This window comes from Myiozetetes cayanensis, unplaced genomic scaffold (assembly GCF_022539395.1).
Source record: "Myiozetetes cayanensis isolate MyiCay16 unplaced genomic scaffold, myiCay2020 scf16, whole genome shotgun sequence".
Lineage (NCBI taxonomy): Eukaryota > Metazoa > Chordata > Aves > Passeriformes > Tyrannidae > Myiozetetes > Myiozetetes cayanensis.
In genome coordinates, this window is record NW_026087270.1 from 865549 (window position 1) to 885921 (window position 20373).

Consider the following 20373-nt stretch of genomic DNA (forward strand, 5'->3'; position numbering starts at 1 on the left):
ACGACTGGCCAGCCAGCCAGCTGAGATACTGGTGGAGGAAAGGCAGCTGGCTCTGCATTTTCTGACTGTGAGCGCTTTCTGTACGGCACCGCATGCCAAAGTGTGCTTTAAAGGAACGCTGCACTCTGCTTGTGTAGGTTGACACTGCAATGCAAACAGGTTTAACTGTGTTTGCTTTCCTTGTAAATGCTCTGTGGGAATTTTTCAGCAGTTGAATTGATTTCTGGTGAGTTTTCTGTGGAATTGCTCAGCAAAGCTCATGTTTTTCCCCCACTTGCTGGGAATGCCCACTGCAGCTTGAGGTGTGCCCGTGGCTCACCTGCTGCCTGTGGTTGCACAGAATAGGAGTAACAGCACAGGATCTCTACTTTGCTAATAAATTGCTGGATCAGGCACTTTTGTTCCAGAGATGTCAAGCAAAGCCCAACTTTCTCCCCTGTTTTTTGCCCAGCTTCCTGTAATGATGACTTGTAAGGAGCGCTAGCCAACGAACTTTGCTAAAAGGGGGAGCTGCCCAAAAACGATTGAGCAAAAATCTAAATCTCCAATCCCCCTGTGAACAATACATTTTACTTAGAGAGAAAAAAATAATAACACACACGTACCCTGAGCCAGATGTTGTCACTTGATTTTGTCCAGGAGAAGAATGAAAATAAAATCTGAGACTGAAGTACATCTGAATATTTCTGAATGCTACAAAAAAGCGGAATTATATTGCAATCAAAATAAATTTTTCCATCTTTACAATTCTGACTTGATTCTGCATAAATAGAAGATGCAATTTGTGCTGTGTAGCATGCTTAGTTATCTGCATGCTGTTCCATTCTAGGTTATCCAGAGGGAATGAATATCTCTCTCAAGAGCATGCCAGAAAGCTTGCTTTCTATGGGATTAAAAAAGATCTTGTGGAGCCCAGTGTTTTTACTGAGAAATATTAATAGTACAGGGGTTAGTATCGGTGTCAGTTCTAGCTAGAGAGCTCACTACAGCCAGTCCAACCTTCCTTCAAGTTTTAAAAAAATACATTCTACAAAAGGAAATAAGTAGTCTATTTCCCTCTGCAGAGCTTAGCACTAATTAAAATGTTCTTAATTTGGTTTAGTTTAATTCACTTCAAAAATGAACTTACATTCACCAAAGAAGTAACACCACTGTAATTCTGAGTAAGACTGTCCACACAGTGGATTTTAATTAATTCACCTTGAATTCGTGTCTTTTTTGGGCTTCAGATAATTTTCTTGACTGTGACAAGTCTCTGCACTGAGAAGCGAAGCTCTTGTGCCGTGCCCAGAAGGACAAGCCTGTAGCCATTTATTGTAATTGGTGCTGCCTGGTGTCAGCCACACTGAGACTGTCAAAGCTGCAAGAGCAGGGAAGAGCGAGGGACGGCGAGAGGTTCCCTCCACTGCTCTGCACAGGTGGGACAGGGCCACCCTCCTCATCCCTCGAGCACAGACACAGCCTCTGTGGCTGTCACTGCTGCTCAGGGACCTCGTGATTTGGGCTTTTACCAAACAAGCTGCTCTGGGTCAAACGCAGATCGCTCTGGGGGCAGGCGAGCAGTTGTGCTGGGGATGCCGCCCTGTCTGCAGCCCCAAACTCTTTGCTTGAGTTCCGTCCTTCACAATCCCCTCGGCCAATTTTGGGACATTTCAGTCACGGGTGGGTACTCCAGTTCTCCACCTGCAAGTCTAAGGCCCCGTTTAGTGAGGTGATCCATTCTGTGGGGATTCTGCCTGCCCCATCCCAGGGCACCTCTGTCTGCCTGGGCTCCTCAGAGAACAGGCTGTGCACTCACAGGGATGTGCCTGGGATTGCACAGACTGCTCGGGAAAAGCAGCTGAATCCTCGGGGAAGGGGAAATACCGACTGCAAATGCTGCCCTTTAGGGTTTGACATTTCCATTCTTCCTAAGCTGATTACTGATTCATGCAGTTCATATGATGTTTTCTCAAAGACACAGTGAAACCATTCAGTTATTTTTTTTGGCCTTTCACATTCAGTCTCTGTTTAGGCTTTATTTTTCCTTAGGATTTGTAGAGCTAGCACTAGACTTAATATGTGAAAGCCCTATGCAACTCTGGGAAAATGCTGAAAGACAGATAAATGTTACATATATATTACTTTCTTCCGTTTGTAGATTCTTCTCATTTAAAACTTAAACAGATTTACAAAGCCCAGGAACTTGAAGATCTGCTAATATTACAGTATTTTCCAAAACAATAGTACTTCCCTTACTCAGAACAAATGTTAAACCAAATAAAAAGCAGGATATTTAGCTGCTTCTGCTTTTGGTTCAGAGAGCCATGTAGTTGTCTCTGTCCTGATTTTTATTTTTCAGCAGGTTAAGCTCTGTTTCTGGGTTTGTGGTGAAAGTGTATGGTGAAATGAAATAGTTTACTAGGCAAGAACAGTATGCTCATCTACTTTTTAACATTTCATATTATGTAGCAGTAGTAGTGCTACACAGCATTTCTTCCAAAGTTTTCCTAGGAAAGCAGTTGTCACAATGGAGATATCTGGCTTTCTTTAAAGCTCTTTAAGGGAACTGATAGGTGCAGGCAACCCAAAAACTGCCACTAGTTGCTTACAAACCTTCTGTAACCATTTTCTCTGAAGTTGTCAAATTAATACAATCAATTTAAACTAAGAGCAGTTCTTTCTAACCTGTAGTCGATTGCCTCTTATTGAGCCTCTATAAAATGTTCCTATGTGGACATCTGAAATAAAGGTTCTCCTGATGTGAGGACTTGCTTGTGAATAAGATTTGCTTGTGGCAGGAAGACGAGCAGCATGGGGTGAGAAAGAGTCATTGTGCAGCACAGAGCCTGTTGGCCTCTGTAGAGAACATCTTGGTGCCACCACGTGTGTGACTGCCTGTCCCTGGGCTGGATGTGAGGGCAGCTCTGTTTCCCAACCAGTCCCTCTGAGATACAGAAGTCAAACTCTGCGGGTTTGCTCTGTTCAAAATGATTGGCAAGTCGATGGCCGAGTCAAAGCAAGTCCCCTTGGCTACATTCGTGTGCCTCTGTAGGACACCAGCTGTAGGAACAGGCACTTGGGGCACGTGTGTTAGTTCCCTTTGTGAGGTACCACGTGTGGCCACGTCCTGGCATCGCTTCCCAGGCCAGTGTGTCCCATCCTAAGGTCCTGCAGTGATAGTATTGCTGCTTTCTACACCCATAATCAAACAAATGCTCAATAGATTTTTAAAAAACAGGAGACATTTCGCCAGTTGCCTTCTTTGACATCTGGGATCTGTCATCATGCTAATCTGGACTATTTAATTGGCCAAAATCATTTCTTGATTCTCAAAAGTCTTTTATATGTATCGTCATCCAAAAGAAATTAATGAGTGCTACAACCCCCCTTCCCTTGGAAGGTAACCCAGGAGGCTCTGGGGAGCATGACTGTATTAGTAAGTCAGGACAAAGTGCGAGGCTGTACTCAGAGCTGACAGCAGCCATTTAACTCCTGTGCTGTCCTTGGCTGTGCCCACACAGCCCTGCTTTGGGACACAGTTGGGACCTTTGAGTTGAGCCACATGATGGCCTGTTGCTGGTGTTGGGCAGTTGTGCAATCAGGTCTATCTAGACAGATCATGCCACTACCCTTGATAAAAAAAAAAGGCATTTTAGGGACAGTCCTGGTGTTCCTGGCCACTGCATCTTCGCAGGAGTGCCTTTTTTTGAAGTGTGCCATCTCACACCAAAAAGCAAAGCCTCCACTGGGGTGTTTGCAGGATGCCCTGAAAGCTGGGGGTGCAGCAAACATCACACTCCAGTTCGCTTTCCTTCAGGCTGTGCCTGATTCCAAACCACTCTGTAGCCCTGAAACAAGCAGCACTGATGAACAAAGAGCCTGCAAAAAGGGACAGCTCTGAGAGCAAGTTTCATAACCACTGTCCCCACTGGGAAAGGCAGTCCCAAGCCGGCAAGCCTTGCCAGGCAGATCCAGCATCTTTTGTACATTTGGACAGAAGACAAGACCAAATCATGGGCTCTCCTGTAGGGAAGGTTTTGCAGGTCCTCTGAAGCTGCTTCTTGCTGCTGCTGAGTTTAAGCTCAGGGTGAAGTATGGAGGGTGTGAGGGAAAAGAGAAAACTAAACCATTTCCCTCTCCTTGGGAGCCTGTGTTCCTCTGCACTCGGGCTGCTTTTAGGCAAAGGAAAAATTGTGCACTGAGAGTGGGAAACCTGTCTTCCCTGTTGTGGCAATCACCTATTTCAGATGAGATTCGTTCAGTAGAGGAAGGGTTAGATCCTGGAGAAAGAGCTGGTGTGTTCCTACGAGTGATGGTAAGGCCCTGTGGGACCAATGGCTCTGTGTACCTCCATCTACATCCCAAAGACCATCTGGAGTTGCTGATGGTGAAGAGGCTGGTGTGACAGCACTGCCTCTGCTGCTTTTTACGGCAGATCACGGCTGTGGATTGATTACATGGTCTCCTGACAATGTTTCTCCTGTACAGTGAGTGTGGCACTCACCCTCCCCCATTTGGTCACTCTCAGTTCCCCACCTTTGGCAGCTCCATCCCCCTGTGTGCTCTCCTCATTCAAGATGTCTCACTTCTCATCTCCACCAGGATCTCCCTTCCTGGACTCCTTAGCCAGCCCTATCTCTCCCCATCATTCCAGCCCCAATGGAATAATTGTCCATTATTTGTCAATCCTCACTGTACCTTCCTTTCCCTGGTCTCTTTCATCACTCTGTTTTCCAGCTCCTTCTCCATCCTGATTTTCTCTTGTGGCCTAGATGGAGTACAGCATGGACAGACACCTTGTCCCACTTGTTCTTCCCCATCATTGTCAGGCTTTCATCTGCTCTGCTTTCAAGTCAGTCCATCCTCCCAAAGAGTGCTGAGGTATCAGTGAAAGCATGAAATGTTGAACTGAAAAAAACAAACTATATTTTTCACTTTTTTTTTTTTTGCTGATTTTACCAGTTAAGCAGATGAATTTTAGCTGATGTGTCTCAGTAGCAGACACACTGGGAAACTTCAGCTAAAGCAGGGGAAGGTTTGTGAAGCTGGCAGTGCTCAGGAAAAGGCTCTCTGTGTAGGCAGAGTCAGCTGTCCAAAGCAAATGTGTGAACTCAATGGAGTTCGTTTATTTAATTCTGCTTTATAATACACTTAACTTGATACCAAGTAAAAGCAATAATCTGGCAAAGACATCATTAAACAGTTTAATAAGGACTGGATGACTCACTTTGTTTGAACAAACGGATTATTTTGCAATCAGAAGTACAAATGTTAACCAGCTTTATTTTTAGTTGAAAATGTCAAGAGGTCAGAAACAATTAAAGCAACTGTAAGGTGGGAGTACCCCGGGTTTGTGTTCTCTTGGATTTACACCTTACTAAAATTGCTTTTATTGCAGCTTAGAGACTTAGCAACATTTTTCTGATAAGATAACGGGAATGGCTGTGTAGGCACATTTACTGGTAAGAAGAGATTAGAGTCAAACAGAAATGGAGCATGCTTTTCAGAACAAGAACAAGAGCTGGAAAACTGAGAGGATCTGCTTTTTCCTTCCATGAGTTGAAATGTAGTGGTTGTATTTTAAAAGGAATGTCTGACCTGCTTAGGACTTTCTCATCAGCTCAAAATTCGATGTTTGGAATATCAGCTACATGCTATTTCATGTTGAAAGTTTAAAAGTTTATTGTGTTTAGAGACATGTTTAAGTGCAAAGAGCAGCGCAGAACAGGACAGCTTTGAGAACAGGCACTGTGGGCATCAGGAGGCACAGTCCCTAGCAAGCCATGTGCTAGCAATGCTGGAGGCAAATCGAGGGGAGAATGTTCCTTTTGCTGCTCCTGATGTCAGGGGGTTGAGATTTATTGGCCCCACATTGCAGCTCCCTGTTGCAGCATCTCGCTCAGCCTGTCCCTGCTGTGCCCAGAGGCACCGCCTGAGACACCTGAGGGGTCACCCCCAAGCCTGTGTGACCCCAGGAGGGTGGCAGGGGCCGGTGTTGGAGCCTGCAGAGCCCTGTGCCAAGGTACTGGTGGTGCCAGGCACTTCCAGTGTCTGCAGGACGTTGCTCTGCGCCGCAGACTGAGACACCCCTTGTGCTCCTGCTGCCTGATGTGCCTCTCCCCCAGCTGGACTGCCCCGTAACCGTGTGCTCTCTGTGACAGGTCCGGATCGAGGATGACATCGCGGTGACAGCCACTGGAATGGAGCTGCTCACGTGTGTCCCACGTACTGTGGAGGAAATAGAGGCTTTCATGGCAGAAGGCCAAGGCAGTGCCAAGTCGTTTGACTGCCTCTCCAGCCAAAAGCAGTAAACTCCAGGATGATATTTACTGCCTCAACTAATCAGTCATCGTTCTGATTCGATGCTGCAGCATATAAAATAAAGTGAATCCAATTCTTAATAGCAAGAGAGGCAGGCAGGCAATTACCTGGAATAATTCATTCACTAAAAACAAAGGCAGAAGGCTTCAGCACTTGATACCAGGCAACTCTGCTGCTGCTGCTTGCAGTTTGCAGTTTACATGACCAAGTGCCACCTAAATAACCCTGCTGCTTTATCAGTGGGGCTTGTACTTCTGTCACATCTCAACTCAGACTTTTCTTGCAATTAAATCTGAATGTTGATGATTGGGACTCTAAAATACCAAATGCTGAAAGCTGTCAGCAATTGTAGTACTCAAGTCCTTTTTTAAATTTCATCACAAGTACTGTGAAAACCAGAAGAAAAAAATCAGTTGTTCTCAGTGAACATAATGGCACTATTTTTCTTACAGATCTTATTTCAGTATCCATGGAGTAAACAGAATCAAACTTTTATTAAAATTCACCTTGGCATCATTTATGTTGACAACTTTGTGATCATTATACTCTTCTGCTCCAGTTCCTGCTTCTTTATCTGACCCCACTACCAGTTTGTGCTCTGCAAACTTTGGCCCTTCACTAGGCAGAGTTTTCTGCCCTGGGTAGTGGGTGATCCTTCACACACAGCCCCATGCTTATTAGATTTGTCCACTTATTTGTTCCTTGAAAACATAGATTGCTACGGTGTTCACAACCCTTAGAAACTGCAGGAAGAGAATATCTTTGCTGCAGGGCTCAGGGTCATTCAGCAGCATATGCTGTGCAGCATGATAGAGTTATTTTTAACTGTTCAGTGTTAGCTGGTTCAGAATTAAATAATATAAATTTCATTTGGATACATTACAAACATATTAATAGTGATCAAAATTACTTTCCATTCTTGCAAAATTTAAATTACTTTAAATTATGCAGAGAAGCCTTTCTTTACTGTAGGTATTCATCAATCTGCAGGACAGTAAATGCATTTCTTGCATCATAAAATGTAGTTGCTGTAACTACATAAAACTCCTGCTCAGTCTTCAAGGCACAGTTTGACTGCAAAGCCACAGCAGTGTCAGGGCCTTTCTGGGTGTTACCGCTTGCCAGACGAGGATTTTCCCTCTGAAGGGATCAGCTCACTCATCTCAGCATCTGGGTGAGACATCTCAGTTCTGCTGCTCACTCCAGGGAGCTGGCACGTGGGTGATGGGACCTGCTGTGAGCTTCTGGGTGCCTGCAAGTGCCTGTCTCACATGGGGTGCACAACACGACAGGAGCTTGGACGGTGTCCGAAACTACTGTGTTGCTGCCTTTGTGCCCCCGCCCCCAACTGGATTTAGGTCTGAAATAATTTGCTTTAAAATTGTCAAATGTGTTGCTCTGCAGAGAGCTCTTTTTGCTAACTGGGTTGATCTGTGTGACAAGAACCTGCTCTTTATTCCTAACAGCTTGGTGACCCATTGCTGAATGGGAAACTGCATGTTGGAGACCAAAGAAACATATTGTGAAACAATCCAGAGGACTTCACTCTTTATGTTTAATGTCACTCAACTAACAAATAAGCCTATTTACATTTTTTTAGAGGTTTCTTGGCATTGATCTGTAGGAATTCTTGACTGTGAAGGGGAAGAGGTGAGGAGGGGAGGGTGTGAGATCAGCAGCTTGTACGTGCCTCTGTGCTGGTGCTTCCTGATGTGGTGAAGCCTTCAACCTCTGAAATGTAGCACCTGCACAGAGGACATCAGGCTTTACTTTGGTAGCTTTGCAGATGCAAGACCCCAGAGACTGCTCTGGCATTGCCCTAAAACTCTTTTTTTTTTCAGTGCAAGGCAGTGCTCACAGGCTCAGCCTTGTTCCCTCCACAGCCGTGCTCTGAACACACCCAGGGGATGGCTCACTGCTTTGGGCATTCCGAAACCTGCTCTTGCTCGGCTTCAAGAGCAGTTACCATTTTATAGTAACACTTCACAGATTTTCAAAAAAAAGGGAGCTTTGGAATTGTTTCAACTGAGCCATAACCCCAGTGTAGTTAACAGGCCTTTCCCTGCCTGTGATTAATCTTGGCAAACGCCGGGCTCTGCTGCTGCAGAACAGGTCGAACAGCCCGGGGAGCGGCAGGAGCCAGAACCGGTCCTGCCTCCACATGTTCCAGCACACAGACCCAGCCCCGGGCCGGGGGCAGCGCTGGCTCAGGAAACAGCTCGAGTTCTGCCTGCCCGAGATGTGCATGTGTTTCGGTCTGGGATGGTGCACCCTCTCTCATTTTCCTTCATAATCAGGCCCACGAACTTGGTGGATATAAATTTCATCCTTCCTTCCAGATGTCTGTTCTGTAATTATGGTAATTTTTATCCACTTCAGCAAAAAGTGAATTAACCTTTTTTCTAAATTAAAAGGGGGGGGGGGGTGGAAGGGGGATAAACCATTACAAAAAAAGGCAAAGTGATATTTAATAACACTTTAAATGTATTAGTGGGGTAAAAACACTGGTTATGGCAAGTTTTTTTCGACAATGTTATGATATTTTATGCTGTCACTATCATGTTTTCCCTAATGCCTTCTCCCTTGATGCAAACAAGACTTGTAGAGTGGCACCAAAAAACCAGAAAGGGTGTTATGCTGAGCAAGTCTGAGTGTTTTCTGAGCACTTCTGAACTGATACATGTAAATTGGTCCAGCGAATTGCTTCAGCTCGGTGGGGCTGGGCACATCTGGACTCACGTGCCACGCAGTTACACTGCTGCAGCTGCAGGGTGTAGTTAAAGGGGTAGAGCTCCCAGTGCTTGTGGGACCCCTTCCCTTAGTGGCACAGTGAGAAAATGGGAATAAGGTTTCCTGGTGCTGTAACACCCGTTCTTGTAGTGTCAGGCACTGTATTCTGTCACAGACTGTAGTTAAAAACCACGTGTCAAGAGGAAAACCTTACCTGAAATTTTCTTGTGTAGATGTATTTATTTCTTTAGGAAGAGAGAACTGTGCAAGTCCCCTGGGTGTGGGTGTTCTGTGCCTTGCAGCAGAGGGGTGACACTGAGGCCCTTTGCTGTCACTGCACCTTGGTACAAAGTGCCTTTGCTCCTCAGAGCTGTTTTGGTTTGGAGTAATAAACTGATGTTGGGTTGGACACCCTGAGCCTTTTGCTGGTACCACCCTCTGTTTTACACTGCTGGCCTTGCTGGTGTTGCTGGTACTGCTCATTTTTCTACCTCACTGCTGCTTCCCGTAAATTGTTATCCCAGCCCGGGAGAGCCTTTTGTCCCTCTCACCTGAGGGAGGGAGCAGCTGCCTGGGGCTTAATTTCCAGCTGGGTTTAAACCACAACATGGGCAAACAAAGCCAGAGCAGAGGCTGCTGAGCCAGAAATGTCATTTTGCAAACAAATGACTTTTCATAACTCAGTGGTTTGGTTTTAAACAATAAGGAAGTGGAATCAGAGCTCTCAGGAGTAACAGGTGGAGAAGTCACTGTCCAGAAAAAGTATTACTCCCACTCAGAAGAGATCTAAGAAATCCGTTTCACCAAAATCTGAACCAAATCCTGGAGATGTGGAGTTCTGACTCTTAGGGGAGGACCCCACACTGGCCTGGCAAACCAACTTCAGGACACCAGGGCCACACAGTCCCAGTTCACAGAGATGACAAGCGGGGGAGACAATGTTATGATATTTTATGCTGTCACTATCATGTTTTCCCAAATGCCTTCTCCGTTGATGCAAACAAGACTTGTGGAGTGGCAACAAAATAACAGAAAGGGTGTTATGCTGAGCAAGTTTGGAAAGCTCTGGCCTTTCCACCAGAGGTGCACATTCAGACAAAACTGTCGTGAGTTTGGGATTGCTTCCATGGAGCAGGAACCTGAGTGCAAGACAGGAACAGAGCACTGATTTTCTGTGTGAACTGAGCAACTCTGCACTTGAGGGACGTAGACAAGGGACAGGAAAAATGAGGCCAGCACTAGAAGCAAAAGGTTTTTATTAGCTTCTGGTACTTCAACCCTACCAACTTAAGCTGCAGCTAGAATGAAAAAAACATATCTCTGTAAAAAGACTATCATAATCCAAAACAATCCTTAAGTTTTCCACGTGTATTAAAAGTTTAAATTCAAAACGAACTTTTCAAGGTTTCATTTTCTAACAGCATCTTTATAGAGATAACATCCAAGTTTTTTCCTAAGTACAAAGCAAACAAGCATCCTACAAAATAATCTATGGAAAAAGGTAGTGCAAGAGGGAAATTAAGACGGTCTGGTAATCTGCTAGCGAGACACACAGGTTAAATGTAAACCAACCATACCATCAATGAAATATTTAAAAATGAAAATAAATTAAAGTTACATCAAAGGTCCTGCTTTACTTTGTTTAAATCTTCAGTACAGCACATACCACTGCGTTATGGATCATAGCAAAGACTTAGCAGTAGCAATAAAAAAGTTGCTATAGAAAAACCTTTATGAAAATAAAAGAAGACCGAAGATATTCCTTCACACAACTGTATGATGGCTGTAGAAATTCCACTGAATCAGTTAGTCATACTAGGGCCGTTTAGGTTTACAATCATGGTAAATTTCTGTAAGATTAAGCAGTGATCCATACACTCTGGCTGAACAGATGCTGCTTAGCCAAGCTGCACATTTTGTTCTCCCTGAAACCTCCACCCCAGCAAGAATGAAATTTTGCAGGGCGCAGTTTTTTGGTAGCATTTTGACATTTTCTGAAAACAAACTCTTGTCCTTCTAAGGCCCCAGTCACTCTGTGAATAATGTGAACACAAGCTTAACTAAAAGGCTTTGTCAGTGTGCTGCTTTGCCTCTTGTACATGATGCTTCAGACTCAGGAGCGCTTGGAAGCCAACTGCCTGTACATATCGTCACAGCATATTGTTATTTCTCTAGAAAACATCAGTAAGCATCCCAGCTCACTACTACTACACCCTCCCCACTAACTATAACTGGGCAGGAGGGACCCACGTGGTGCCTCATAGGACTTGCTCTACAGATTTAAAATAGTCCACCACATGGGGAAGGAAATACCCTCCACGGCCTTTGCACTTTGCAGTATGTCATGGAGAAAATTAAGGGCTTAAATACACTAACAGGTATTTAAAGGGCATTTTGTCCAATGATGAGTTTCTGATACTACAGTGAGCCATCCTGCTGGATTCCTCCCATTGTGCAAACTCTTAAGATGGTAAGGAAGCATTTCAGTGAAAATGTTATCTGCTCAATACGACGCCCCTTGTTGGCTATGAATTCAGACCTGCTTAAATCCTCGAAGAGAAAAATATTTAAAGCAAATACCCTAACCAGTTTCTGGTTTAATTGTTACAAATCTTCAGTGTTAAATCTAAAAGAAGAAAAATCTCCACAAAACAATGGTTAAAGGAACAGTTTTTGCTTGGTTGCTGCGCCTCAAGAGTTCGTTTCCCAAGGTTGCCGTGTCTACTGTCCACTGCTCTCTGGGTTTGCTGTGGTGGTTTCAGTGCCAACAGGTTGCACATTGTCTGCAAAATTGTGTGCGTGCTCGAGGAACAAGTCTTTCAGTACACTCAGCTCCTTGGTCAGGAGCTTAATTTTTGCCTCTAAACGTTCATTTTCTTCTTTGAGCTGGTTGACCCTCTGCAGTGTGTCTTGTGCTTTCTGCTTGCTTTTTAACCGGCTCTTTTTCACTGCCATGTTGTTTCGCTCTCGGCGCTGACGATACTCATCGCTGTTTCTATCCACAAAGGAATTTTTCTTTCCCTGTTTGCTGGGAGGCACAGCTTTGCCTCCACCACCAGGACTAACTGGCACCAGCTGGGGAACCTGCTGCAAACCACTGGTGTGTGCTGGGGTGTGAATCACACTTACGCCGTTCGCATCTGTAGTGGTGTTCTGTTGGGATGTCTTGCTCATTTGGACAGCCTGTTCTTGGACACAACAGGATTTATTAGGAGACTGAAAACTCTGCTGTTTCTTGAAGGTGTTTCCAACAGATCTTCACATGGATTAACGGCAAGATGAACCTAGTATGGAAAAACAAATGCTATTAAAGGTGCTGGCTTCAGCTACAATCTTGTACCATCGGTACCTCATGCTAAAGCCAGCGATGTGTATCTGACACTGACACATCACAACAGTGCTGGAAATGGACAAGCTGCCAACTACATTTCTGAAGCCTCTCAAACGTATTTGGATTGGAAGGGACTATTACTGGGTCATCTAGTCAAGCTGTTTGAATTGTTCTCTGTTATTCCAAAGCCATCCCTGATGGATGGGTGTCTAGCCTAGCCTCAAATATCTCCAGTTTCACAACCTCTGTCTTGGCAACATGTTCCACTGTCTAACTTTTCCTCCAGTTATATCATTTTCTTAGTTTTCAGACTGGAGTTTTCCTTCTGTGGCTTAAACCTATTAACAGCCTGACTCTTGACCAACAGGGGTACTTGATCCTTGTCCTCTTCAGACTGTCCCTCTGGATGTATCCCCACTCAAGGTCCTCCCTGGTCTCCTTTCTCTGGAGCGAGGGTGCTCAGCCTGTCCACCATTCCTGAACTGTCCTACAGCACTTGCTTTTGAAGATGATGACTCCTCCACCAAATATGGTTCCCTGCTGTAGCCTGTGCACTGGTCACTGTCCACTCTCCTTTCCAGCAGACAAACTGGCCTGACGAGCAAGACATCCTCTCACCTGACTCACGTCCTCCCGCTGCTGTGCCAGCCTGCTCCCGGCCCTACTGGTGGCACAAGGAGGACTCCACCACAGCTGCTGCAGGGACGTGGCCCTGGCAAGGCTAACAGCTGGTCCCCTTCTCTTCCCATCTCACGGGATGACTTCCTAAAGGACTGGGAGAGAAGAGGGGAAGGGCGACAGGATGGTCCTAAGCTCCTGGAACACCCGCCTGTGGCTGCAGTGAAAAGCCCTCGGTGACCAGCCAAACAAGGTTAAACAAACAGGGTAAAGTCTGACTGCATGCATCAATTGTGTATTTTCCTCCACAATGAAGGAGCCAGAATGAGATGCAGCTCGAGTGTGGTTCAGTAACATTCATGGAAAAGCCCTGTAAGTTTGGCTTAAATGTTACTCAAAATTACCATTCTCTGTCACCCAGAAGTCTTCTCACTTGTTAAGTGAAGATGTATGAGTACACCCATCAAGAAATCTTTTCATTTTCCTACTGCAGGGCAGAAGGAGACCATCAACTCTTCCTGCCATCTGTATAGCTGAATCTAAATACATGATGCCCAATACCTTTGAATTTAATATTGTCCCAATTTCAACTCCTTAAGCAACTTTTACAAACCCCGTTTCAGTCTCCGACTGACTGAATAAGCAATCTGGTTCAGCAGTTACACTGAACGCACAGCTAACAAGACGTTACCGTGCACAAACACCAGACTGGCAGGGCCAGTTGTAGCAGCTGTGCCTGTGTAACTGCACAGACGTTTTTAGTCAAGCTGTAAGCGTGTGCTCCTCTTGTCTGCACTTTATTTTAAAATACTGGATTTCTGCAACCCTCAAACAGTATGCAGCTCTCCTAGGTTGCCTCTGAGTAGATTTCTGGCACCCTCTCAAAGTCAGACAGAATGCCTTCTTGTCCCCTCTGTTTCAACATTACAGTGCTTGCTAAGTTCACCTGGACAGTCCAGTTAAGTAACCCACACCATTCCCATGATCTGCTTTTTGTGCTTCATGAGATACTATGGAGGAAGGGGTGACTCTTGCCCCCAAGGGCACCCCACCTGACATGGAACAAGTTTCTTCACATCAGCAGGTTCCATGTGCTACTCCTCTGCAGACTACTGATATTTAGTAGCTATTTAATATTGCTTTAACATCCCCTTCCGATCTCTATCAAATTTCCTTGTGATTCAGTGGACAAATTATTTGTTCCATTAAACCAAATTTTAATGGAGTATTTTAGTTGGGCAGTACATGGATATGAGCAGACAAGATAAATCCGTGTCACACCTCTCAAGCAAGCACTCTAGCCCTGCTAGAACAGCTCTCCCTCAATTCCTTCCCACTGCAACTAATCTGTTTTGTGTTAAATAAGTATTTCTTGAGTGAGATGTGCTCTTTTCTGGCCTGATGACCTAGGAGAGATGACACCTGGATTCCTGTCCTGCTCCAATGAATATTGCAAATCAGGTAGCACTAACTGTACTGCATCACAGATTTACAGCAGTGCTCATAGTTGAGGCTTGAAACTAGCTTTTCCCCCTAATTATTTGGAGGCTGGATGCCTATTACCAGGTGTCAGGAGGATATCCTGGACAGTGACAGGTGCTATGGGGCATCCTTCAGCAAACACTGCGAGGAGATTTAAAGGCAGCAGGTATGAGATGTACACAGGGGACTCTCAAGAAGGGTAAGGTAAAGGACATGGAGAGGCCAAGAAGGTGGGGAGGCAGGTAGATCTCCAATTTCTTGGACCCTGTGCAACACAAAGGCAGCTGCTCCACTCCTCCCACACAGGTTGGTGCCCCGTGAGTGGGTGACAGCCCAGCACAGCAGGAGGAGGTGAGTGGGTGACAGCCCAGCACAGCAGGAGGAGGTGAGTGGGTGACAGCCCAGCACAGCAGGAGGCAGCTCCTTGGAGAGCCAGCTCAGTTCCCCAGCATCTTGTTCCCATAAAGCTGCTCATTAGCTTCAGCTCAGCAACAGCCCTAGGCTGGTTCCACCCAGCACATGGTAGTGTTTCCAGTGGCCAGTTAGAACTGCCTGGTTCCCTCCTTGGGCCACCAACTGGCCACCCAAGACACCAACTGGCCACCCACTACAGCAAAATAGCTGGTAACTCAGAGGTGTCTCCTCAGACAGAAAGATGTTTCTTACTGTCTGACACTGCTCCTCAGGGACCACAGACTCCCCACCAAATGAAGGCCTTTATTATCTTTGCTTTCACACACACACAAAAAAAAAAAATAAAAGAAATTAAACTTCCAAATGTTTGTTTTGGCAAAAAAAAAACCCCAAAAGATGTGTTTTGTTAATTAAATCAGTTTGGGTTTTTTTCACTTGGCAGCAAGAAATACAAAAGTGTTTCTCTCTGCTCCTTTTCTGCGATGGGACTGTGCTGATTCTGATCATTAGTCAGGATGACTTTATTGCACGGATTCACTCAGAGCTGTCTTGTCTAATGCAAAATCGGTCCCAACCTGAGCAGCAGTAGGTGCCCTCCCTTCTCTTGAGTAGGAATATCCCAGGGGGATCTGACTCTCAATTCCACTCACCCTGTACAAAGGACAGGGGCACAAAGCTCCAGGCACGCATCTGGGAGGGCCCACCGCTGTGTGCTTCACTCTCCCAGGCATGTTTGCTGGAGTCGATGCTCACCCTCATGTACCGAGGGCTGGGCAACAACTTTTGAGTCAAGGCAGCCCAAACCCACCATCTCTTGCCGTAGTTGACAACATCCCGCATTTACCTCAGAATCCGCATTTTTAACTGACGCGTTCTAAAAAAAAAATGCCCTCCCAACATCCTCAACAGCCCGTGCTCGGAACACCCGGAGCGTGTATTTTAATGCGAGCAGAATCACAACCCTCACCCAGTCGAGGAAGGATTGAAAGACTCTGTCTTTCCAATTAAAACGACACAGCGACCTTTACCGACGATCCAACTCCTTGAATCCGACAGTTCTGCACGCTATCAGTGTTCACAGTCCCGGGGCGGCCCGGGAGTGTCCCCGAGCTGTCCCCGAGCCGCGCCTGCCGTCCCTGCCGGCTGTGGGCCGAGGGTGCCTTTGGAAACTCTCGGCCGGGGCTGTAAAACCGCGCGGGGACCCCCGGACCCCGCGCTGGGCCCCCCGCCCCAGGCCCGCCCGGCCCCGGAGCCGCCCCGGGACCCCCGCCCGGCCCGGCGGGGCCGCGCCCCGCTCCTGCCCCGCTCCTGCCCCGCTCCTGCCCCGCCCGCGCGGGGCTCCCGGCGAGGCTGCCTAGCCGTGACTTCACCGGGGGAGGGGACGGGCGGGGAGGGGAGGGGAGGGGAGCGGGGCCGGCCGGCGGCCCGCGGGGCGCGGCGCGGGGCCCGGGGCGTGCGGGGGTGTGTGAGTGAGTGCGGGGGGTGAGTGCGGGGATGTGTGAGTGCGGGGAGCGGAGCGCGAGGTCCCGGGGCGGCCCCGCGTCCCCCCCGCTCTTACCTGGGCCGGGAGGGGCCGGGCCGGGCCGCGCTCCGTCCGTGCGCGAGCGGCGATTGCGACACCGCGCGCGCCCCGCCCCGCCCCGCCCCGCCGGGTGATGCAACCGCCGCGGCCATTGGCTGACAGCACGGCCGGCAGGGGGCGGGGCCGCGCGCGCCGCCGGGGGCGGAGCTCAGAGCGCGGCCCGGGATGGGCCGGGATGGGCCGAGCCGAGCCTAGCCTAGCCGAGCCGAGCCGGGCTGAAATGAGCCTAGGCTAGCCTAGCCTAGCCGAGCTATGCCGAACTGAGCCTAGCCTAGCCGGGCCGTGCTGAGCTGGGCCGAGCCTACCCAAGCCGAGCCTAGCTGAGCTGAGCTAGGCCGGGCTGGGCCGTCCCGTCCCGAACCGCGCCGGGCTGAGCTGAGCTGTGTCGTGCCGTGCCGTCCTGTCCTGTCCTGAGCTGAGCCGAGCCGAGCCAGACTGGGCTCTGCTGAGCTGAGTCGGGCCGGGCCGGGCTGATGAGCCGGGCTGGGCTGCGATGAGCCGGGCCGGGCTGTGATGAGCCGGGCCGTGCCGTGCCAGGGCCCGGGCGGTGCCCAGACGCCGCTGTGGGGTCGGTGTCCCCGCGGTGGATCAGGACACTGCCGGCTCCGTCCCCGGCCGAGCCCGAGGAGTCCACACGGGGAGCCGGTCCCGGTGTCCCCGCGGGAGGCACGGCCCGGGTGTCCCCGGGGTGCCCGGCACGGAACGGGCAGTGCCCATGGGCACCGAAGTAGGTGGTGTTGTGTTGCTGCGCTGATTGGGCATCTCCTAATTGCTCCCGGGCTGTTAATTAGCACCTGGTGGTGTATTCCCATCTCGATCTAGCTGCAGTGTGGTTTGTCCCTCTGGGATGTTGTGAGATACAGAGGAAGCAATACCTGAGACACCAAATAAAATTCATCAGTTCTCTTGACAATAAGTTATGCCAAATTTCTAAATTTCATAGACTGTTGGTTAATTTTCCTTTTCACACTTACTATTACCCCTCTGGCAGATTAGGAGACATCTGGATCATGGAGCTAAATATCGTAAGAAGATCATGCACCATTTCACTGGTATGTTTGTTATTATAAAACACATCACCCTTTGTGGAGGAGAATTCTTTCTGCCCTTGGTATTTGCCAGACACTTCGGTTTACATCACCTTAGTTCTGCCTAAACAAGCATATGCAGTATAAATACACACACACACACACATACATGCTCGAGTCTCAAGCTGCTGTGTGCGCAGGGTGTGTTTGCAGCTCCCTCAGTGGGAAATGCACACTCCAATACACAGCTGTGTGTATTTGCAGTGGGCAGGCCTGAAAACCATGGCTTTATAAGGTAGGCTTTGAATGAGTTTTGAATAAGTCTAGCTGTGCAGACAGTGAAAACAATAGTGTTGGAAAAGTGGGGGGGCTTTAATGCAGTACCAATCCATGGTACTCTGGTTTAGGACATAGAACTGCTTGGGAAATGTCTTCTGTCTGCAAAAGTCCTGAGGAGAATTAGATTTGTAAACACAGTTACAGAGCTCAGAAATATAGATATAATTATTTGTACTTGCCATTTTTATGGCTGGCTGATGTTGTGGAGGGGTTTTGTTTTTGTTTTGTAAAGCCCTGTGGAAAGTAAACCACATTTGCAGAAGAATTCTGAGGGTTAGTCTGGACAAACAGTTTGACTCAGCTCATTTACCATGAAGATACTTTTCCTCATCAGTCATCAAGCATTTGCTTTAACTTCTCTAATGGTTTTCTGTTTCTCAGTTGAAATTGTTGCATTTTCTGTAACAATGACTCATCCATCTATATAGCTACAGTGAAATTCCAGGTAAGCATTAAACATTATCCTTTGCTCACAACAGTTAAGTAAGTATGTGCTCTTAGCATGCTTTCCTAGGATTTTAGAGCACTTTGTGACCATTCATTCATTAATCATCCGAGATAGCTCAAGAAAATAAAATGCAGATGGACTTATTCTCATAGAGTGTGATTATTTTAAGCATTTAAAGCTCACACATAATTCCCTGCACGTAAGACCCTCCAGTGCCTGGCTGGCATTGTGTCCTGTTCCCAGGAACCATCACACAGTGTACTTCAGTGTTTGCAGGATTTCTTGTTTTGTTTTGTTTTGTGTTTTTTCCCCGCAGTGTTACAGTAAAAATAGAATATGATGGAAGTGATCTAAAAAGTAAGCACAGAAATATATTGACAACTGGGATGTGGCATTGAAATACACCCTTTGCCTGCTCATATGCAAGTTGTGTGAGAGCAGCAGTAGCTCTGGGGTCGGGTGTCAGGAGCAGGCTGGTCCCTGCTGGGATGGGGTCCTTCTCACTGGGATTCTGCATGTGTTCCTACAGCAACAGTCCACCTATCTGACTGCAGATAACACTGTCATAGTAGCTTATTTTCATGTGCATAGTCCAGTCTTTAAAGACTTTAGTCCTGGAAAAAAAGATTAGCCCGATATTCAGCATCTTCAAGTAATCTACAGCAATTCCCAGTCAGGGGCAGAAAGGCAATTGAGCAAATAGAAACTGTGGGAATGGGGTCAGAAGGTGTAAAGGGAAGAGCCTGTTTGGGCAAATGACCCTGTTTATTGCCCACTCAGTATGTTCCTTTAGCACTTAGGAAAACATTAAGAAGTTCTCTGCAGCCTTCCACTTAGGGAGTGAAAATTTATTTTGTTGCCAATGCAATGATTTCTGTTCCATCTGATTCCATTGTTTACAGGTGTCAACCTCTGTCTTTGTGAGCAATTATTTCCTTGTCCTAAAATAAAAACCCTACAGACTCCCTAGACTACAGCCCTCCACACTGAAAAATATGTTTTCCTGTAAGCATTTGGTTGTTTGCCTCTATTTCCCTCATGGATAAGCCTTCACTGGATATTTTTTACTTCAGACTTGCACATTTCAGTTAAAAGTTCACTTTTCACACATGATGCTGCTGTGTAGTTTTTCACTCTGGCCTAACATCCACATCTTTGAATTCTAAAGAAGCAATCAGTCATTTCTCTCCAGTGATTTCACGGAGAGGAAAATAAATATATTAGTGTATATATTTGACAGGTGGAAATAAAAACGCCCCTTAGGTAAAAACACATCATTCCAGGCTGTGATGAACACTGAAATGTATTTAAGGGCAAATGCACTGAATTATACCAAAATATACCTTTTCTTGGTAACTCAGCCCTGTTCTCTCAACCTAGATTTGCTCAAAACTAGATAGAAAGCCTCTCTCAGTATGATTACATTCCTTATGCTCACCAAGCAGATGGCATTCATTCAGGAATATATCCCAGAAATGCAAAGTCTGTAATACAGGTTTTCCATAATCTTATTATTGCAAACCTCCCTTCTCTTAACAGCCCTTGCATTTCAGTATTACAATAATTACTTTTTGTGTTCAGGACTGACTTGCACTAAGACCCAATTCCATTGTTAGAAATCTAAATTTTGCAGAGCTGAGGCTATTAAAGCTTCAGGAAGCAGAAGGATTGCTGAGTTTTATTTCACAGAAACCTAGCTATATTTTAAAAAGATATAATTAAGAAAGAAAAGGCAATATGAATAGCTCTTATTTGTTTGAAAAGCTTATACTTCTTAAGCACAGAGTTTGGGTTTTTTTCAATATGATTTAATAATTTAAATGATAGAAACTTGTCTATTAATAGATGATTTGTCAGGGGTAGCCTTTTTCGCTAGGTGAGGAGAAAGGAGAGGAAACATTGCTCAGTGGTGATCCTTATTTCAGTATCCTACTGCTAATTCTAGCACTGACTCACTACAGCCTTGGAAAGTTACAGCGCTTTTGTTCTAGCAAATGCTAACTAAAGAAAGGAACCAATCTGTTCTAATAGCAAACATCCATTTTATTGTCACACTGCCTGGAGTTCATTTGCAGGAAAAATCCAGTGCCTTTGTTCT

At 46.5% G+C, this 20373-nt stretch overlaps 2 protein-coding genes across 4 annotated transcripts in view; one reads left to right on the plus strand and one right to left on the minus strand.

Annotated features, from left to right (window-relative positions):
- The window catches only part of PEPD (peptidase D), a 134417-nt gene extending 127598 nt beyond the window's left edge, over positions 1-6819 (plus strand). For both annotated transcript variants that reach the window (XM_050311623.1, XM_050311624.1), the window contains one exon: positions 6144-6819. In XM_050311623.1, coding sequence (XP_050167580.1) covers positions 6144-6293 — 150 coding nt within the window. In that variant the 3' untranslated portion in view covers positions 6294-6819. The remainder of the gene's footprint in view (positions 1-6143) is intronic.
- Positions 6820-10271: 3452 nt separating this feature from the next.
- CEBPG (CCAAT enhancer binding protein gamma) lies at positions 10272-16523 on the minus strand. Of its 2 annotated transcripts, none has more exons than XM_050311626.1 (2): positions 16437-16523; positions 10272-12317 (listed from the first exon to the last, which is right to left on the minus strand). In XM_050311626.1, exon 2 carries the CDS (start codon positions 12205-12207, stop codon positions 11755-11757), a length of 453 nt encoding a protein of 150 aa, XP_050167583.1. In that variant the 5' UTR covers positions 12208-12317; positions 16437-16523; the 3' UTR covers positions 10272-11754. The 2 variants fall into 2 exon arrangements, with proteins under 2 accessions (XP_050167583.1, XP_050167584.1); XM_050311627.1 differs by lacking the exon at positions 16437-16523 and adding an exon at positions 12983-14771.
- Between the last annotated feature and the right edge of the window lie 3850 nt (positions 16524-20373).